This window comes from Nannospalax galili, unplaced genomic scaffold, assembly GCF_000622305.1.
Source record: "Nannospalax galili isolate Female #2095 unplaced genomic scaffold, S.galili_v1.0 scaffold290, whole genome shotgun sequence".
NCBI classification, from domain to species: domain Eukaryota; kingdom Metazoa; phylum Chordata; class Mammalia; order Rodentia; family Spalacidae; genus Nannospalax; species Nannospalax galili.
Genome location: NW_008331486.1, coordinates 2,293,862 through 2,313,228, shown reverse-complemented (window position 1 = coordinate 2,313,228; position 19,367 = coordinate 2,293,862). Strand labels below are relative to the sequence as shown.

The 19,367-nt window shown below is 54.9% G+C and overlaps 1 protein-coding gene across 3 annotated transcripts in view; it reads left to right on the top strand.

Moving 5' to 3' along the window:
- Window positions 1-19,367, top strand: part of Nr5a1 (nuclear receptor subfamily 5 group A member 1) — a 22,883-nt gene that overhangs the window by 2,812 nt on the left and 704 nt on the right. Inside the window, exons 2-6 of one of the 3 annotated variants that reach the window (XM_008824588.1) lie at window positions 1,301-1,417; window positions 1,498-1,639; window positions 3,613-4,241; window positions 10,186-10,305; window positions 11,932-12,079. In XM_008824588.1, coding sequence (XP_008822810.1) covers window positions 1,316-1,417; window positions 1,498-1,639; window positions 3,613-4,241; window positions 10,186-10,305; window positions 11,932-12,079 — 1,141 coding nt within the window. In that variant the 5' untranslated portion in view covers window positions 1,301-1,315. Of the gene's footprint in view, window positions 1-1,294; window positions 1,418-1,497; window positions 1,640-3,612; window positions 4,242-10,185; window positions 10,306-11,931; window positions 12,080-19,367 lie in introns of those variants that run through there. The other 2 variants (XM_017796084.1, XM_008824597.1) reach the window with 2 other exon arrangements.

Here is a 19,367-nt window from a genome sequence, read left to right as displayed (position 1 = left end):
CGGCCAGGTGGGCGCCAGGCTGGCCGCCGTCGTGCGGGCTCTCGCGTCCCCGGCCGCGGCTCCAGAGACCCGGACTCTGCACCCGGGATCTCCGCGCCTCGCCCCTGGCCGCCTCCCGCCCCGCAGTGCTGCCGCGCCCTGCTCGCCCCCTCCCGGCCCGACGTCTCAGGCTCCGTGGAGCCGTCGCTGCGCCCGCTTTGTCTTTGGGCCCGCGGCCGGGCGCTTGCGGGCTCTGAGGCCCCGCGCCGCGATCCTCCTCCCCTCTGGGCTCCGGCCCCTGGACGAGCCACACCGCGGGGCCACGCCTCGGAGCTCGCTGCCCTCTCCCCGCGCGCCGAGCGTCGGGCTCCTGGTCCCCGAGCCTCTCCCTGAGCATCTCGGTCTCTCCAGGTTTTCTCTCGGTGTCTGTCACTCCCTCCGCCTCGGGCTCCCCCGGGAAGTCTCTCGTCTCTCGGTGTCTCACTCTGTCTCTGACTCTGTGTCTCCCGGGTTTTCACTTTAGGCCTGTCTCTCTGTGCCTCCGATTCAGTCTCTTTCGTTCCCCTTTATCTGTTTATCACCTACCATGTAGCCGTCATCGACTTTTCTATCGTCTATCAATCACCTAACATTATCCGCCATTCATTTGACAGCTATCGATCAATCATTTATCTATCCATCATCTGCCATCTCTATCACTCCATCTACCTACCCCTATCATTTATCAATCTATCTCTGCCCATCTACCTACTACCAACCATCCACGAATCTCCATTCACCCAGTATCACTAACTCGGCATCCCCGTCCCTGCCACCAGGGTCCTCCTTTCGTTGAGCAGCGCTGGTCGGGGTCTCTCTCTCTGTCTCTCCCAGACTGTCTCTGCCTGCCGTCTCTGTCCGACCCCCAGGACACTCGGGCTGAGCTTCCCACTCGACCCTGGTTCCCTGGCGTCTGTCTCCCTGGCGCCCGAGCCTATCTTGTTTTCTCAGAATCCGGGTTTTGTTCTTAGACAAACGAATCGAGATGGAAGCGCATCGAATCCGAGGGTCTGGGATCGGGGGCGGCGGGGGCGGCTCAGGAGCAGCCCTGGAGCGGTGCTGGCAGCCGAGCGGCAGCGAGGGGACGCGGCCTGCACCCGGGCATCAGGCCCGAGGTGCGGGCAGCCCAGGGCACGCTGACCTGGGCACCGAAGGGGGAACGCAACACCCGCGCGTTTGGAGCTCGGCGTGGGGTGGCGGCCGCCGGGTGCGGGGCCCCCAGACCAGAGCATCCTCAGGCCAGGCACGGTCGGCCGGCGGTGACCCACTCCTCCTTCCGCAGGCGGACGCCGTGGGCATGGACTATTCGTACGACGAGGACCTGGACGAGCTGTGCCCGGTGTGTGGGGACAAAGTGTCCGGCTACCACTACGGGCTGCTCACGTGCGAAAGCTGCAAGGTGAGCGCAGTCGGTCGGGGGGCCGCGAGCGCAGGGGAGCGCAGGGTCCCGGGCGGCGCTGACTCCCTCCTTATCCCCAGGGCTTCTTCAAGCGCACGGTGCAGAACAACAAGCACTACACGTGCACCGAGAGCCAGAGCTGCAAGATCGACAAGACGCAGCGCAAGCGCTGTCCCTTCTGCCGCTTCCAGAAGTGCCTGACGGTGGGCATGCGCCTGGAAGGTGCGCGTCCCGCGGGCCTGGGACCCCTGACTACCTGCTGACCGCCCTAGGGAGTAGCGGGAGGGCCTGGGAGGAGGGGACAGCTCTGGATCCCGGCTTGACATTGGGCGGTGGGGGGGGGGGCATCTCTGCAGGGAGCAGAGGCTACGGGGACGCAATGCGCACAGGGTCAGCCTGGGGTAGGTCCAGAGTATCTGAAAATGAAGTCCAGGGAGACTTCCAGAATGGTGGGCCACACCTATAATCCCAGGACTCAAGAGACTGAGGTGGGAGGATTGCTGCACAGTGAGACCCAGTTTCGAAAACAAACAAAAAGAGATTCACCCCCTCCTCACCCCTGGGGATAGAGGGAAAGATGTTTCCCCAGAAAGCAGAGACCCAGCAGAGCTGCCCTTTGAGACGCTCCCAACTATGCAGCGCCGTGGTTCCCCACCCCAGCTAGAGCCAAAGCTCTCAGTGTCTTTACTGTGTTCAAATCCCACTGTCATCCCTTGTAGACCGAGAACACTGAGTAAATTCTGAACTTCTCTGAGTTGCAGAAGTCCCCATCCCAATGACTTAAAAGTGATGCTTTGGCCCTTCCCTGAGTTAGTGGGAGGAAAGTGCTGTGACAGATAAGCAACAGAATAGATGTTGATGTCAGTACACTTTTGGCAGTAATTTATCCACCATCACTATCCAGCCTGTCCTTCTTTCTGCCTGTCCAGGCATCTGCAGGCTCCCTCAGTGAGTGAAATTCCATCGCATCCATTTGTAGCCAGGTCCTGAGAGGGCTGGGGGGTAGGGAACAGTGGCCCATCTCTGCCTTTCACCTAACTTTGATCCAGAGAGGAGGGTGATGGTCCTCCAGGAGAGACTCAAGCTCAGAGACTGGACAGTAGGAGCTTCTACCCCGCAGGCCCCAGCCGGGCTAAGCGCCCAGCCAGCAGCTGTTGGCTAAAGTTTGTGCAGAACCAAGGAGGCCCCATAGGCTCTAAGAACTGTGGACATGTCCTGCTACTTAGAGAGGAACTCAGACAGGAAGGGATATCCTGTCCTGTGCCACAGAACCCCCATCCCTAGGTTCAGGTCCTGAGTGGGCAGAAGCTGGTTGTTGTGGGAGGCAGATGCCCCTGGGGTAGTGTGAGGGAACTAAGCTGGATCTGTGGCAGGCAGGCTCCCAAGCTACTAGCCCCACAGAGCCCCACCCCTCTCTCTAGCTCTTTCCCTTCTTCCAGAGCTTGGGTGGGGTCCTGTCTGAGCAGGGGCTGGGGCCACACTCCAACTGCAGAGATGCACCTGTTGAGTCTGAATGGTGACACATTCTTGGCCTGGGAGAGGAACATCTGGTCAGCAAAAGAGGTCCTCTCCTCCAACACCAAACCAGGCTCCACATGCAAAGGCAATGGGGGAAGCCTCAGCCATCTTATAACAGGAGCTCAGCAGAGTCAGGGAGCCAGCCAACAACCAGCTAGATACTGAGCACCTGGCTGTGAGAAAGGCAGACTAGGGCTCTCTTTTCCTGTTACCATTCCCCCCACAAGGCCTGGGCACCTGAAACCAGAGCCGAGCCCCAGGTGCTCTCAGCCTGCGTGTACACGTGGGGTAAGATATCAGGCAAGGACATGAGATTCTGCCAGGGGGAAATCCAGGAGGGCTTCCCAGGGGTAGTGACACTGAGCTTGAGTGTTTAGGAAACTCAAGAGAAAGAAAAGGGATCCAGGCAGAGGGAATACTGAGGGCAAGAAATGTCAAGTAGAGGAACAGAGGGGTGATTAAAGAGGAGGGGAAGGACATGGGGTATCCGGAAGGTGGAAAAGGACCTCGAATGCCAAGTTAAGGAGACTGTCTTCATCTGTGGGCAGTAGGAGTCATTGAAAGGTATTAATGTGGGGGGTGACATATGTTTTTGGCAAGGATCTGTAGCAGGGCAGTGAGGAAGATGGAATAGAGCCTGACCCTCTGCCCCTCTGCCTCTCTGCCCCTGCCCACAGCCGTGCGTGCTGACCGCATGCGGGGTGGCCGGAACAAGTTTGGGCCCATGTACAAGAGAGACCGAGCTCTGAAACAGCAGAAGAAGGCACAGATTCGGGCCAATGGCTTCAAGCTGGAGACTGGCCCCCCAATGGGTGTGCCCCCGCCACCCCCTCCCCCACCGGACTACATGCTACCCCCTAACCTGCATGCACCTGAACCCAAGGCCCTGGTCTCTGGCCCACCTGCTGGGCCACTGGGTGACTTTGGAGCCCCAGCTCTGCCCATGGCTGTGCCAGGTACTCACGGGCCACTGGCCGGCTACCTCTACCCTGCCTTTTCTGGGCGCACCATCAAGTCTGAATACCCAGAGCCCTATGCCAGTTCCCCGCCACAGCCGGGGCCACCCTACAACTACCAGGAGTCCTTCTCCGGAGGGCCCAGTGTGCCAGAGCTCATCCTGCAACTGCTGCAGCTGGAGCCAGAGGAGGACCAGGTACGGGCTCGCATTGTGGGCTGCCTGCAGGAGCCCTCCAAAAACCACTCAGACCAGCCTGCGCCCTTCAGCCTTCTCTGCAGGATGGCTGACCAGACCTTCATCTCCATCGTCGACTGGGCACGAAGGTGCATGGTGTTCAAGGAGCTGGAGGTGGGTACCTCTCCCAGCCCCACCTCCCAGCTCTGGCCAGCCCTTTCAGCTGCCCTGGGGTCACCTCTTAGATGGGCTGTCCTGCCCAGTGGCTTCAGGCAGTATCTGGGGAGGCCCCAGTGGGGGCAGGAAGGGCACTTCTGGTCCATCACAGCTTCCTGGTAGCTGCTACCACCTGCTCACCCCTCTTCCTGTCTCTCCAGTCTGTCTCTCTCAGCTTCTGCTTCTCCTGTGTCCCCTCTCTGGGCTGCAGTCTCTGCTTCTCTCCCAGTTGGGATTTCTATAGGCTGTTTTTTCTTTCTGAGACCTGGGATTCCTTCAAAGGACTTGTCTTGTCCCCCAAGGACCCAGTTCATGTTAAAAGGTCTAGTCACCTTGTTATCTTGTCCATTCAGGGAAGTTACCAATCCCCACCATCCTCAACTGTCATAGATGGGGCTCTGAGTGTATGACTTGGGGTGTATGTGACTTAATTCTTTTCTAGCTAAGGTAAAGGAACTCACTGCCCCTGCAGCTCTTGGATGCAATGGTGAGCTGTGGGGTGTGTGTATGTGGTGTGTGTGTGTGTGTGTGTGTGTGTGTGTGTGTGTGTGTGTGTGTGTATACAAAAGTATGTGGAGGGCAGAGTCAATACCGGGTGTCTTCCTCAATTGGGTGTGTGTGTGTGGTGTGTGTGTGTGTGTGTGTGTGTGTGTGTGTGTGTGTGTGTGTGTACACAAATGCAGGGGCAGCTGGGTGGGAATTCTGGGTCTGCCTAGCCACATGCAATAGCCTTCCTCTACCCCAACGCCCTCTTTCTCCCAGCGTTAATGTACATGAGGCTAAAGTAATCAGGAGAGCAGTAGAAGAAACTGAGGCCAGTCACAGGGAAGAACTTCCCAGTCATTTTGCCTAGTAATGTAAAAGCCCCCGACGCCTGGGAGCTGTCTCTCAGTGCCCTAGTTCCTTATGAGTTTCCTCCTAAAGACCCCCAAATCCTGGCCAAGACCCATTGCTGCCTGGCCAGGGCACAACTCAAGCCTGACTCTTTATCCCTCTTCTAGGTCAAGGCGGCCCCCCAACCCCCAGTTCTTCTGGGGTTAGCTATAAACAGCAGGGCCCATTGCCCTTACTGCTGGAGCCACTGCAGCCTTGAGCAGCAGTCGGTGCTGACACCACTCAGCTTGGGCTTCCTCTTGGCATGTGGCTGGAGCTGGGGGCACTGGCTGCCTGACTGGCATGGAGGGGAATAAGGTGCTGCGTGGGCACTCTGAACCCTGGAGGGGCACCACGGGGCTGAACCTGGGGGACTCTGGGAGCTAGAAACTGGTGACCATGGCTCCCACTTCCACTGTGGAGGACCTGCCATGGCCAAGGACAAGCCATGTCTCTGTCTTGGATGACTTCTCACACCCGCCCTGCCTGGGCTGGCTAGTTTAGAAGATGGAAGGAAGGCCAGATGCTGGGCTCTCCCCCTGTACTCACGGCTAAGTGCCCTGAAGGATGAGCTCCCCTACTTCTCCTGTGAGACCCTGCAGAAACCCCCTGAAGCCCCTGTACAGAGGGGAGGAGCTAAGCAGTCTCAGCCTTCCTGGATCCTGGATCCAGGGGCAGGGCACTTCCTCTGGCCGCCTTCCTGGTCTCCCGGGGTTTCACACAGGATGGGAAGGGCTTTTGTCCCAGTGTTTCTGAGTGTTTTTTCCTGCTTTTCGCTTCTCTGTGGCTCAAACCTTCCTGCTTCCCCTTCCCAGAACCTGTGCAGGGAGCCCAGGAATCTGAGCCACAGTCAGCACTGTTGTGAGGGGGCCTTGCAGATAAGCCCAGCTGGGCCCTTCCAGCTTCTCTTGGGCCATGGTTCATCAGGATGGGGTTTGTCCACAGAGTCCAGGCATGTGGCATCAGAGGGTGCCCAGTAAGCTGGTTTTCACCATGGCTCACTAACTGACTGCCCATCTCTGGGCAGGATATATTTTAGCAGCTGGAAGAGGGACTCAGTGGCTTAAGACTGGGCAGCCCCTGAGGTAGGCACTGGGAACTTTAGAGCAAAGTCAGTGAACAGAGCTGGATCTGTGAGTGACAGTAGGCAGAGGACCCAGTGGGTGGTCCATGGCCACATCTGAGAAAGTCAGAGGTTTCCAGAGGATGGTCAAAGATAGGTCAGGACATCTAGGCAGTGGGACTTTGCAAGTAACTCTGCTCCTCCGGCCTCAGTTTTCCCATCTATAAGATGGGAGGGATTTAACTAACATCCTCTCAGAGACTCCTAAGGGTTGGACAGGCACAGGTAAAGAGCCAGGACAGGTAAAGAATTCAGCATGTGGCCCAGCACACAGGAAGTCCCACCAGTGGAGTGGTCTGCCCTTCTTTGTAGTATAAGGAAGAATCTACACTCAGAAGCGTGCCAAGAGGAGAGCAGGGAAAGATATACAATGTCTATGTGCCTCTGAGCTCTGTAAAATGGGGCCCACTTTGTCCCTGGGGCTGTACAAACATTACCTGCAGACTGGCAAGCTTGTCTTTCCCTGCTCTGTGTGGGCAGGCTTGCACTCACCAGGCATTCTGCCCCTTTGCACTCACCATGAAGGACAGGCCAGAGGAGGTGATAGGAACCCATCTTGATATCTGTCCCACCTGAATGTTCTTCTCTGCTCTCCTCCAGGGCCCCCATTGGCAGCATATAATTGCCCAGATAGATAGTTTCATTGAAACCACAGTAAGTCTGTCAGTACTGGGCTGATAAATGATCACACTGTGGCCAGCCGTGGAGTGTCAACCCCCAGAGAATTACTGAGCCCACTGGCCTTGGCTGCCAGACTGATCAGACCCCCAGGGACTCCAGAGGGGCCTGCTGGGGGTGAGGTCAGCATGGCACCATCAATACCCTTCTCGGAGGCAGACTGCAGTGTCAAGGCTCTGAGATTTGTAGTGGGTCTTAGGAGAGCCCAGCAGACAGGCTGGCCAGGAACCCCAGGCCAGGACTACAAATGGCCTTGTTCCCAAGTGGCAGGGAGGAAGGTGGAAACCAGTTCTTTGAGCTGAGTGACACTCCAGACACTCAATTCCATGTGGAGAGGGCTGACAGCTGTGTGTGTGTGTGTGTGTGTGTGTGTGTGTGTGTGTGTGTGTGCATGCATGTTGCATGCAAGTTCTTCATGTGAGGAGTGTTTGGATGTCCATGTGTCCATCTGCTCCCGCCCCCCAGGAAGGGGATGAGTCTGGCACAATAACTTGCTTGGCCACGAGGGAGATGGAGTCTGGCACAATAACTTGCTTGGCCACGAGGGAGATGGAGTCCAGCAGGTTCCACAGAACCCTTTGGGGCTGATCCAGGTGCCTCTATGTGTGTGTGTGTGTGTGTGTGTGTGCATGCATGTTGCATGCAAGTTCATCATATGAGGAGTGTTTGGATGTCCATGTGTCCATCTGCTCCCGCCCCCCAGGAAGGGGATGAGTCTGGCACAATAACTTGCTTGGCCACGAGGGAGATGGAGTCTGGCACAATAACTTGCTTGGCCACGAGGGAGATGGAGTCCAGCAGGTTCCACAGAACCCTTTGGGGCTGATCCAGGTGCCTCTATGCCGTCCCTGATGCCAACTGTGCTTAATCTCTATGCAGGAGAGGGAGGAGTGCCTTCTCCTATCTCGCAGATCAGAACATTAGAGCTGGGGAGGGCACATGGCCAGGTAAGGAACTAGAACGTGAGGCTCGGGGTACCCAGTGTAGCTCCAAATTACAACCCTGTGCTGCAACCTCCTGATCATCCCCCTCAAGCTGGGCTGTGTAGCCCTGGGTCTGAGGTCTGGGTAGAGTCTGCCCCAGTGCTGGGCAGCCAGGTCACTGTGACCCCTCTGCCTTCTGCCAGAGCTCAGTTTGCTTATCTTCCAGTGCGCTTCCTTATCTCTTCTCCCGCTCCACTTCTTCCTTCCATCTGGGCACAAGGGTATCTGTTCCTCTGGCTTGAGGTGGGTGGGGGGCCATGTGGCCATGCTGAGCCTCCTTCTGGGTCAGCCCACAGCAGGGCTGCTGATGGAGTTTTTGGAGCTTTGCCTTGCTCGTGGGAAATGATGATAGAGAGGGAGATAGGGACCATCCTGAAGACAGAGCCAGGTCTCTGTCCTGACAGGGATGGGGCTCCAGGGTGAGTGCGAGGCAAGGTAAGAGAAGGTAGGGAAGGACTGGCAGAGCTGGTGGCGCTCCTGCTGTGTGGAATGGGGCAGAGGTGGGCTGGCAGGGTCCTGAGGAATCCTGGTCGAGTGTCTGGCCACTCTTTCCTCTTGGCCTGCCTTCACCCTTCTCCTCATCTCCCTGAGGGTGCCTCTGATAAGAGGGAAGGACTGCCACCCTGGAGGACAGAGCTGGTTCTTGTATCTAGCCAGCTCTCCCAGGGCCTGGGTCTAGGGAAGGGATAGATGTCTTATAGAGCACACACTCCTTCATCAGCCACTCACTGATTCCTGAGGCAACAAGTTCGTGGGGCAGTGATGTGGAGGACACCAGCCCTGCCCTCCAGGACCCCAAGGTACCAAAAAGGCAGGCATAGATTAGTGCTGTCCTAGGTCCAAAGGTTTGTGAGAAAGATGGACTTTGGAGGGCCTCATGGAGGATGCAGTCAGTCTACAGGAAACTGTGAAGTCCTGGATGACAAGGGAGGCAGATTGTCTTCACCTGGTGGTAAATTGCGTGGGTCTGGAGCTGTGCGACCTTGACCAATTTGCTTGCTGTCAATGCTCAGTTTCTTCTCTCTGTAAAGTGAGTGACAACTGTCAACGTAAAAGAGTTGCTAGCAATCATGTTGGAGTCAGTGTTGGGCATGTCCCAGGGAGGGCCTGGGAAGTGTCTTTTGGATGGATGGGGGCTGCCTGAGGTGCTCAGGCTGCATTGGGCCTTTCTGGGATGATTCACAGTGATTCCCTGGCTGCTCTAAACACCTACTAAGGCCTACTTATTCCTCCAGAGACTGTGGACCAGGAAGGCCAATGTGACCCTGGTCTGGTCCTGCCCCTGGGGGAATCCTAGGAGAGTCCCTTGGCCTTACTGGGTGGCCAAATCTTCATTAGAAAGTAAGGTTTTATGTTGCCAGCAAGATAGCTCAGTGTCTGGGATTCTTACTGCCAAGCCTGACAACCTGAGTTTAATACCTAGAACCCACATGGTGAAGAGAGCCAACGAGTTTTCCTCTGACCTCCACACGTATACTGTGGCACATGCACACAGACAAGTAAATACATTTTTTAATGTAAAAAAATTATTTCAAAGCTGGACTTTGGGTTGGGCTGTGCTAGGGGGTTGGAGGCTGGGGAGTGGGAGTAGGGGTGAGTGGGAAGTGGGGGGTAGAGAGGTGGGGAGTAAGGTGAGGGGGATGGGAGGGCATTCCTGGTTGCTAATTTCCATGGTTCTGAGCAGAACGTGCTCTTGTCAGGAGTGTCTGCGATGGAAGGATGCCCTGACCCCCAGAATTGAAGGACACTAAGCAGGGGCTATCCCTGCCTGGGCACCAAGGCCCAACTACAGCCTGGTGACCAGGACACCTCTGTCACTGTTCTGTTCCTGCTGCAGACAGCAGAAGTGGCCATGAGCCAGGTGGCCCCTCTTCTTGGAGTCCTAGGAGCCTCTGCTGTCTCCCCAGGGCTCCTTCATGAGCAGCCATGACCACATCCCATGCCCCATCCCCCACCAATGGCAAGGTGTTAAGATGAGTACTACTGGTTCTCACAGAGCATTCCTCAGATACTAGTCTCTGAGATTTACTGAGTGTGTGGTATGGAACACCAGTCTCCAAGCACTTTGGTCATTGAACAAACAAGAAAACCAAGGCCCAGAAAGACACTGTGTGAGGCAGAGCTGGGGCCTGAAGGAACAGACAGGTGGGCAGACGGAGCCCATCTGAGACTCTGAGTGGAAAAATGGGGCGGAGGACCCGGAGGATGGTCCCCAGTTGCATCCACAGATGGCTCTTTCCTGCAGGTGGCCGACCAGATGACACTACTGCAGAACTGCTGGAGCGAGCTGCTGGTGTTCGACCACATTTACCGCCAGGTTCAGTACGGCAAGGAGGACAGCATCCTCCTGGTCACAGGGCAAGAGGTGACTGTACTAATTCCAGATACCCTAGTCCTAAAGTGCTCCCAGACCTCTCCAGACTGGTTTTGGGCACCCTGAATTCCAAGTTCAGGGTCATGCACTAGCCAGACCTCTCTGTGTTCAGAGAGCCAGGGTATGGGATGGCCAGGGGAGGCTCTTGCAGAAGAAAACTGTGGGACTGGGTCTCCCCAAAATAAAGCAGAGGTGGTCAGCTGGTAACTGGCGATGGGTGGCAGGTTCCACCTCCACACAGCTGGGGGTAGCAGGGGCAAGGACTCTGAGAAGGTGTTCAGAGAGCTGCTGAGGGCCTGTAGGATGGGAGGAGATGAAAGATGAGGCTGTGGGTGTTGCTAGGAGCTGGTGAGCAGGTAAGACCTTGCAGGCTTGCTTTCTTGATCTTCACGAATGATGAGGAGTGAGTGAATGAATGAATGAATGAATGAGTGGGAAAAAGGCCCCGAGGAGCTCAGAGTCAGAATTTGACCCCATTAGAGCAGAGAGTGTGGCAGCGGTGGGCAGCCTGGGAACTGCTGATCCTCCAAGAGGAGGGACATGTAGGGCTCTCTGCAGAAGTGGGAGGAGGAGTCCATAATGTTGGGGCTTTGGACACTTTTGAAAAGGAAGACCCCACAACTTGTGAAAGGAGGGGCAAGGAGGGAGAAAAGATATGTGTATGTGTGTCCATGACTAGGGTCTAGCCTGGAGGCAGAGGCGTGGTCCCCAGGAGGGGACACAGGCTCGAGTAGTGGGTACCAGGGTGGAGTGTAGACTGAGGTCCCGCTTCCTTACCCCTGCTCCTCAGGCCCTGTGTCCTCATTTTTGGTACTCACTGTGATGTCTCAGATATTGAAAGCCTGAGGACAGGGATGCTGATCCCAAGGGGTGTCTCTGGGCCACATGAGTGCCAATTCAGGTCTGGGACACACGGGCTTCAGGAATGTCCTGGATGTGCCCACGCATCTGTGTTTGATTGTGCAGCTCTGCGAACACAGAGCTGTGTGGGCGTCCACAGCTGCCTGTCACCATGTGAGTGTGAATACACATGCAGGTGTGTGCCTGTGTTGCCGTGAATGGCCACTGAAGGGCAGGCGTGGGTGTGGTGTGCAGACATGTGTACCCTAGCTTCAGGGAGCAGGTGGCAGCCTTATGTGTGTGTGTGTGTGTGTGTGTGTGTGTGTGTGTGTGTGTGTGTGTATGCGTGCGTGCGTGCGTGCGTGTGTGTATGCTGGGTGGTGGTGGATGGGCAGTTATGTGGTGACCATTGCCTATGCTCTGGCAGAGCCACTGCTGCTGGCCCTCCCCTGCCCCAGGGAAGGGCACTTGTCGCAGGCCACTGGCTGCACAGAGCAGTTCACACTACTGGACAGGCAGTAGCTCTTTGTGCACGAAGGACCCTTCAGCTCCCCTGTGTTTCTGCTGTCTGGTGTCTGCTCCATGCCACTGAAGAGAGGCCAGCCATGGGTGCCCAGCTTGGGCCAGTAGGTGGAACAGAGCCAGCAAGGTGACCCTCAGCCATGGTGGGCCTAAGGCTCACCCAAGTCCCTGATCAGAGACTCCTGCCCTGTGCCCTTAGACCAAGCCCCACTGATCCCTCTGCCAACCTCCCTGACCCACCCTGTGCCCTGACAGGTGGAGCTGAGCACAGTTGCTGCACAGGCTGGTTCCCTGTTGCATGGCTTGGTGCTGCGGGCGCAGGAGCTGGTGCTGCAGCTGCATGCGCTGCAGCTGGACCGCCAGGAGTTCGTCTGCCTCAAGTTCCTCATCCTCTTCAGCCTTGGTGAGTTGGGCTTGGGAGGCTCTGAAGTCAAGGGTGGTAAAGGAATTGGGGACTTGGGAGCCCAAGAGGCATGGCCAACCCTTACTGAGCAGTATAAGGGCTCATGGCCAAGGTCTGGCTCTCCTCAAGGGGCCTCAGTTGGTCAGTTGAAGTAGCAAGGACTGAGGTAATGTCTAAGGTTTGTCTTTCATGGAATGCGTACCCTTGTGAGCATTTGGTATATTTCTGGCCAATTCTGTCAGAAGCTGTCCTGCATACCTGGCACACCTAAATGCTTAGAGAGTTTAGGAGTTTTTCTGTTCCCAGGCTTCCATCCTCGGGTCCCTGCATTTCTTAATTCCCTGGCCTATATCGATCCAAATTCTAACTCTGAACTTTCTGGGGCCTAGACTCATTCATTCATTCATTCATTCATTCATTCAATAAACATCTGCCGAGCGCCTGGTGCCAGGGACTGGGGAGAGCATAGCAGACAGAAAAGACCCTAACTGCTTCCCTTTAGAGCCACCTCCTCTAAGGGAAATAGCAAATGTCTTGTGAGAGGCGGAACATAGATTAGGAACACACAGCAGAAAGTTGCAGCAGGTATGAAGAAGGAAAAGAAGCCCGCTTGCGTCTGTCCCTCCATGCCTTCTGCTCCGCAGCCCACCCACAACTCTGACACACTCACTTTGGGCACCTCTCTCCCAGGAAGTCATTGGCAGGGCCCTGCATACAGGGTCATGTTCCTGGCTTTGCAGCTCCTGATAAGGGAGTGACCTGCTCCTGAGGGCTGGACAGTAATGGGTGTGCCTCGGAGAACTTGGGTGATGGCCTTACTTTGAAAGCTTCCTGGAAGAAAGATGTTAGAGCCAGATCTTAGAAGATGTATAGGGGTTCTCTGGGTGGAAGATTTTAATATTTTATGTATATGAGTGTATGTATGTAAATGAACCTGTGTTGTGCAATGCCCATGAAGGTCAGAAGAGGGTGTTGGATCCTCTGGAACTGGAGTTACAGACAGTTGCTAGCGGCCATGGACCCAGGTCCTCTCCAAGAGCAGCCAGTTTTTTTAACCACTTGAGCCATCTTTCCATCTCCCCCTTTTTAAAAAATATTTTATTTATTATTTTTATTTTATGTGTCTGAGCGTATTGGCTGCATGTATGTGACTGTACCCTTGTTGTGCAATGCTACAGAGATCAAAAGAGGGCTTCAGATTCCTCTGGAACTGGAATTAAGGATGGTTCGTAGCCACCAGGTGGGTGCTGGGAATTGAACTCAGTCCTCTTCAAGAGCAGTCAGTGCTCTTAACCGCTGATCTATCTCTCCAGCCCCATCCATCCCCTTTCTTTTAAAAGACAAGGTCTTTCTATGTATCCCTGGCTGGCCTGGAACTGGCTATGTAGACCAGATTGGCCTTGAACTCATAGAGATCTGTCTGCCTGCCTCTGCCTCCCAAGTGCTGGGATTTAAAGTCATGTGCTACCATACCCAACTGGGTGAAAGATATTCAGCAGCTCTGAGTTGGAAGGTTGGAACAGAGATGAGTGTTTCACCTGGGAGGGGACAGGATGAAAGCATGTCTTTGTGGCAGTTGGCATTATAGGCACAGTCTGGCAAGGATGCCCTCCAGGGAATGGGGGAGTAGGAGGTATTTGGGAGCAGAAGAAGGGAGCTAATAAATGGAATGTGGGAAGCCCAGTATTCAGTCAGAGTTGGGGTCCTGCCATTGCTATGTGGCTGGAGGCAATGGACTGGGACCCTCAGCTTTGCTAGGGCTTTGCAGAGTGTTATAGAGCAACCTTTACTGAGTGGCTGCTTAGAAGTATAGCAGAGCCTGAGGGGCCCTAGCTGGGCTAGGGAGGATCCTGGAAAGAGTTGGATGAAGAGGAATTGTCAGCACCAGTCTCCTGGCCAGAGGTGCAGCCATGCTTAGTGCTCCCTGAAGAGAGGCCCGTAGCTCTGCTTCCCCTACAACCAGAGGCACTAGGCCCAGTTTGACCTTGATTTCCCCCAACACACACACACAAGGTAAATCCAAGCTCCTCCATGGAGCCCAGCCCTGTTCTTCTATCCTGGGCTAGGTTTGGAGGTGCCCAGACCTGGGAGTGTCCAGCTCTCCCCCATATGCTAGCTTGATTCCAAAGAACCTAGAGAAACTAGGGTTGGAGTGGGGATGGTGAGAGGTGCATATGTAAGTATGGGCTGCCTGGATTCCAACTCTGTTTCTCTGACTTTGTGCCCTGGATCAGGTCACTTGGTCTCTGAGCCTCTATTTCCCTGTGTGTGAATTGGAAGCTACAGGTGTCCTTGACTTGCTGCAAGGATATAGTGAGAATTCTCCCATGTTTGACCTAATCCTGTAGAAGCGTGTGCCAGCATTTTTTAACTTAATTTTTAAATTGAATTTTTATGATTTTCATGCCATATAATTTGATGATATTTAGATTCCCTCCCCTATCCACACCTCCTCTTACTGCCCCTGCCCAATTTAATGTACTCTATTATATATGTAATATGGTCTATAGAGTCTGATTTGTGTCCCCAAATGTCCTTCAATGAGGGTCCATCCACCCGGAGCCTGGTTAACCTACCAAGAGTCCCATCCCCATGAGAGACTGTCTCTCCCCCTTCCTGGCAGTCCTCAGTTGCCCAAACTTCCCCAGGGTTCAGTTGGGATTTTTTTTCTTTTTGTTTTTAAATGAATATTTTTAAAAATTTGCACATTTCATACAAAACATCTTAATCATCTTTATACCCCCTCCTCCATCTATACCCTCCTATAGCCCCCCCACTGGATTTTATGCATTCTATCATATATATAGCCAGTGTTTTTTAAGACCATAATCATCCTTATTAAGTTCACTAGCAAATGAGCCAGAGAACAAATGAAGTGAATGAATGAATGAACCAGGCCCTAGGCTCCCTTTTTGTCACATGCTCTGTGTCTGGACACAAGGGACCTGGGTCTGGCTGATGTAGCTTAGGAGTTCCACAACCCAGCGGGCCGGGAATCGGGTGAGGTTGGGGCGTCAAGGGAGCAGGGGGCACTGTTCTGGGGCCTGGTCCTACTTCAATAGAACAGTGACAAAGGCATTCTGCGTCGCAGGGTCTTTGGAGGGAGACCCCATGTTGGGAGAGGAGCTGAGCAATGCAGTTTGATCAGGGTTGGGGCAGTTCCTCCCAAGATGGGGAAGAAGGCTTCTCCACAGGATGTGGTGGGTGCTTCTGAGCCAGCCCTAGCAGTTTGAATAGGAGTGTTCTGGGTGAAACAAAGAAAGCAGGTGTTCCACATTGAAGGGACAGCCTGTGGGAGGTTATAGGGAATCCTGACAGTTCGTGTGGCTATATGGGTCAGGAGAGGGGTGGAGAAGAGGCTATGGAGGTAGGCAGGGGTTGAGGGGTGCATGGCCTTGAGTACTGAATACCTCATCAAACCTTCTCCTGAGACAGCTCTGTACTCTGGCAATGACATGACCACCTCACATCTGCATATCACCAAGGCCCTTCCAGCTGTGGCCTGGGGTGGGATGGTGGGTAGGCAGCTCAGACCCCTGCCAGGAGGTGACACCCCTGTGTCTGAGTAATGGCAGATGGGCCCACTGAGTCCAGATGATCCCGGCCAGACCATCAGAGCTGGGCTACCAGCAAAACTGGGACCCAAAGAAGGCTTGCCACTTGTCCTCAGACTTCCAGCCTGCTCGCAGGTGGCACCCTCGGCAAAACCTGACTGGGCTGGGTAGCCTGAAGCCCCGGCAGTGACTGTCACCCACCCACTACCCCTGGCCCCCTCCACACGCCTTCTTCTCGCCTGTCTGTGTAGAAGGGTGCCATTTGGCGTCTAAATAGCGGCTCGGGGGGCTCAGAGGCAGGTAAGGAGGTTTAATTAAAATTAGTGCCTCTCTCCTGGCAATCGCGGTGTTTATGAAGATGGGCCCGGCGGGCATTGTTCCGCCGAGGACTTAATCGAAGCTTAATGGATTGACCTAACATTCGATTTCCTGATTCCCATTGAGGCGCGCGGCAGCATTCCCTTAAGCGTTTGCAATTTACCCACTGCTCCGCGCCAACAAAAGGCGGCCTGAATAGCAGCGCCACTCGAGGGGCCATTGTGCGCGGGGGCGCCTGCCTGAGTCACCGCTATTGGGACAACATTCTTTATGCCTCGCTGGAATGAAAGGATTATTCAAATATTCAATTAAACCGTGAAAAGGGGGCTTTTCTGAGATCCTGGGGGCCCTCAGCTCGCAGAGCTAGCGGCTGCTCCCGGGGGTGGGGTGCCATCTCCCACTTCCGCCTCCAGGGCTGTGGGAGCTCATCAGGCGCTAGGAGAGGGATGTGGGCAGCTCCAGCAGGCTCACCATCCTGAGGCTCAGGCCCCAGGCTGGTACCCAGCACAGATCTCTGTCCTTACCTGCACCATCTATAGAAGACAGATTCAGAGAAGTGACTTGCTCCATCCAACCTGGCCCGTTGCAGACTGGATGTGAACCCCTGACACTTGAAGGGGCCTCTCCAGGTTGTGGAACTCCTATGGTTGTTTCTGAGGGATAAAAGGCACCTGGCTCTGTGGGATGTGGCTGCGTTCCACTTTTAGAGTCTCTACAAGCTGGAGACTGGGGAATATGAGGAGGGGGGATGTGACCCATCTAAGATCTCCAGGTAAGGGGGTGTTAAGTCTAAAGTCAGGTCCAGGTTCTAGGGTTCTAGGACCCAAGGTGGGACTCTTGGAAGGACCCCTGTGTGTTGCAGGGAACCTGGTTCATTGTCCTAGAGTCTGGTGCAAGCCTAACCCAGCCCTGGGGAGCCCAGCTCTACAGTGCCCTCAGCAGGAAGAACTGAATCAGAGTCAGAGAGGCCTGAGTCTGAATCCAGTCCTGCTGTATGTGTGGGGACCCAGGGACACCCTGATGCTAAGTCTTGGGGTCCCCTCCTTGTAGCCTAGATGTCTATGATGGTGAAAAGGGTGAGTGCAAGGTGTCTGTGTGCCCAAGAAAATGATCCCAGCTCTGGACTGTCGTCTACAGTGAAGCTGCTGTCCTCCATCTTCCCTGTAGCTGACCTCACTAGCTGGGCTGTTGGGGGGTGGGTCTCAACATGTTGGGGGACTAAGAGGCTAGAGGTCTTCTGGGAGAGGGGGCTGGCTCTGAAAGCTGTCCTTGTTCTGCACCCTCCCCCTCGTGTTCCACTGCCATCCTGAGTCTCTGAGTCTCTTGCTGAGAACAGTAAATCCTGGTAAAGCCGAGGAAACCCAGGCCCCAGTGTCCCCAGTCCCTCCCACCCCACCTTGCAGACAGCATCACAGCCTATCCTCCCTACCCCAGGGATTTCCTCTGGATCCCTTTAGTAGGTGGCCTTGAGCTAGACCCTATCCTTCTATTATGAATTGTCAGAGTAGCCCAGCAACAGTATGGGTGTGAAGGTGGATGCTATAGGATTGGGACTGGGATGGGAAAGAGATTGGGATAAGGACAGATGGGATCAGTAAGCCTCTCTTGCTTTTGGGAGACCAGCTTGGTGGGATAATTTCCCATGATCACCTTTAAATGTGTTTAGAGCTAGCCAGGCTAGGAGCAGGCTACTATGTACAGCTGGGTAGGTCATTCACTGAACAAGAGCAGTGAGTCAAGGAAGGACATACAGCAGGGCTGGACTCAGACTGGAATCTAGTATCTCTGTAGACAAGGAGAACTTTTTTCTAAAGGCACAAAGCTATCTTGTGGGCTGATGGTGATCCCAGAGGCAGAAAATGACCCTGACTCACTTACTGGAGGGTGAGGGGACTGTGGGTGGAAGACAGCAGTCGAGAGATTTTGCCATATGATTTGGGCCCAGCTCCGGTTTCCCTAAATCCAGCTTTGGACAACACAGGCCTCGGTGGGTGCGCTGGGGGGTGGTTGAGGATCAGGGTTGCCAGGCGCCTCAGCTTTCCTGGCGCAGTGGGTGTTAAGAGGGATTAGGGTGCCAAGAGCACATGCTGGCCTGACTCCCCCGCAGTAGAAGGGTTGGGGTGCCCAGGAGGGAGGAAAGAAGATAAGCAACCATCTCCTGAACCCCTGGTAGCTGCAGCCCCAGGAAACCCAAGCCAGGCTTTGAAGGCTGGGGGCTCACTCTGAACCCCTAGGCAGGCCGTGAGCTGATAGTGACTGAGAACTATGACAGGGACTTGGGTGACAAGGAAGGGACCCAAGCTCCCCACCGCCTACAAGGTGGGCCCAGGCCCCTTCCCAGAGAAGGGTGCTCTTTTATGCAAAGCAAGCAGGGACTCCTCCACAGGGCTGCTGCTCCCAAACAGTGGCTGTTGCCCCTGTGGCTCTCACTCTGAAAACCTCTTTTGTGTCTAACACAGGGTTAAGGCTTAGGGATGCACTGATCATGCCCTAGCTCACCCTCCTATAGTCCTGTGGCCAACTGTAGCTTCATGGTTCCTACACAGTATGTCTGTGTGGGGAGGGCCTGTGGAACCAGCTGGGCCCTTCCTTCCTCCCTTTTCTTCCTCCCTCCTTGTCTCCCTTCTCTGTTCTCTCTCTCTCTCTCTCTCTCTCTCTCTCTCTCTCTCTCTCTCTCTCTCTCTTTCTCCCTCCAACAGAATGGGGGATGGAACCAGGGCCTCTGTGTACCAGGCCAGTGATCTGCCACTGAGCCACACCCCAGTGCCATTAAATTTTTTTCATTTATTTATTTTTATTTTATGTGCATGAGTGTCTTGCCTGCATGTATGTAAGTGTGCCATGTGTGTGCAATGTCCACAGAAGCCAGAAGAGAGCACTGAATCCCCTGGAACTGGAGTTCCGGGGAGTTGTTAGTCACCTTGTAGGTGCTGGGAACCAAACCTAGGTCCTCTGCAAGAGCAGTGAGTGCTTTTAACCACTGAGCCATCTCCAGCCTCAACCCCAGTGCCATTTTTACTGTATGTAAATGGCTTTGCCTTACAGACCTCCAGATCCTCCCACTGTCTCTTACCTCCCACCCAGTCCTGCATTTCAACACTGGCTCATGGGTCCGAGTTCTGTCTCTTCCACAACTCCTCAAGTGAATTAGGCAGGCAGCCATCCAGGTCCCTCTTCTTTACCATGAACACTGCTGTGGAGAAGCTGACCCCAGGGCCCCACAAGAGAACTTACTGAGCCTCCTTCCTGGTCCCAGGCGATGTCCAGAGTGCCCGTGGGCCTGGCATCCTGAGACAGGTCCTTCCACTCACATGGTGCTTCTTTGGTCGTGGCATGGCAGGGCAATGATGCTGATGATTGTTGGAATGACAGCCACAGGAGAGCTCTGAAATCCATGGAGGGACCAGTGCATCCCA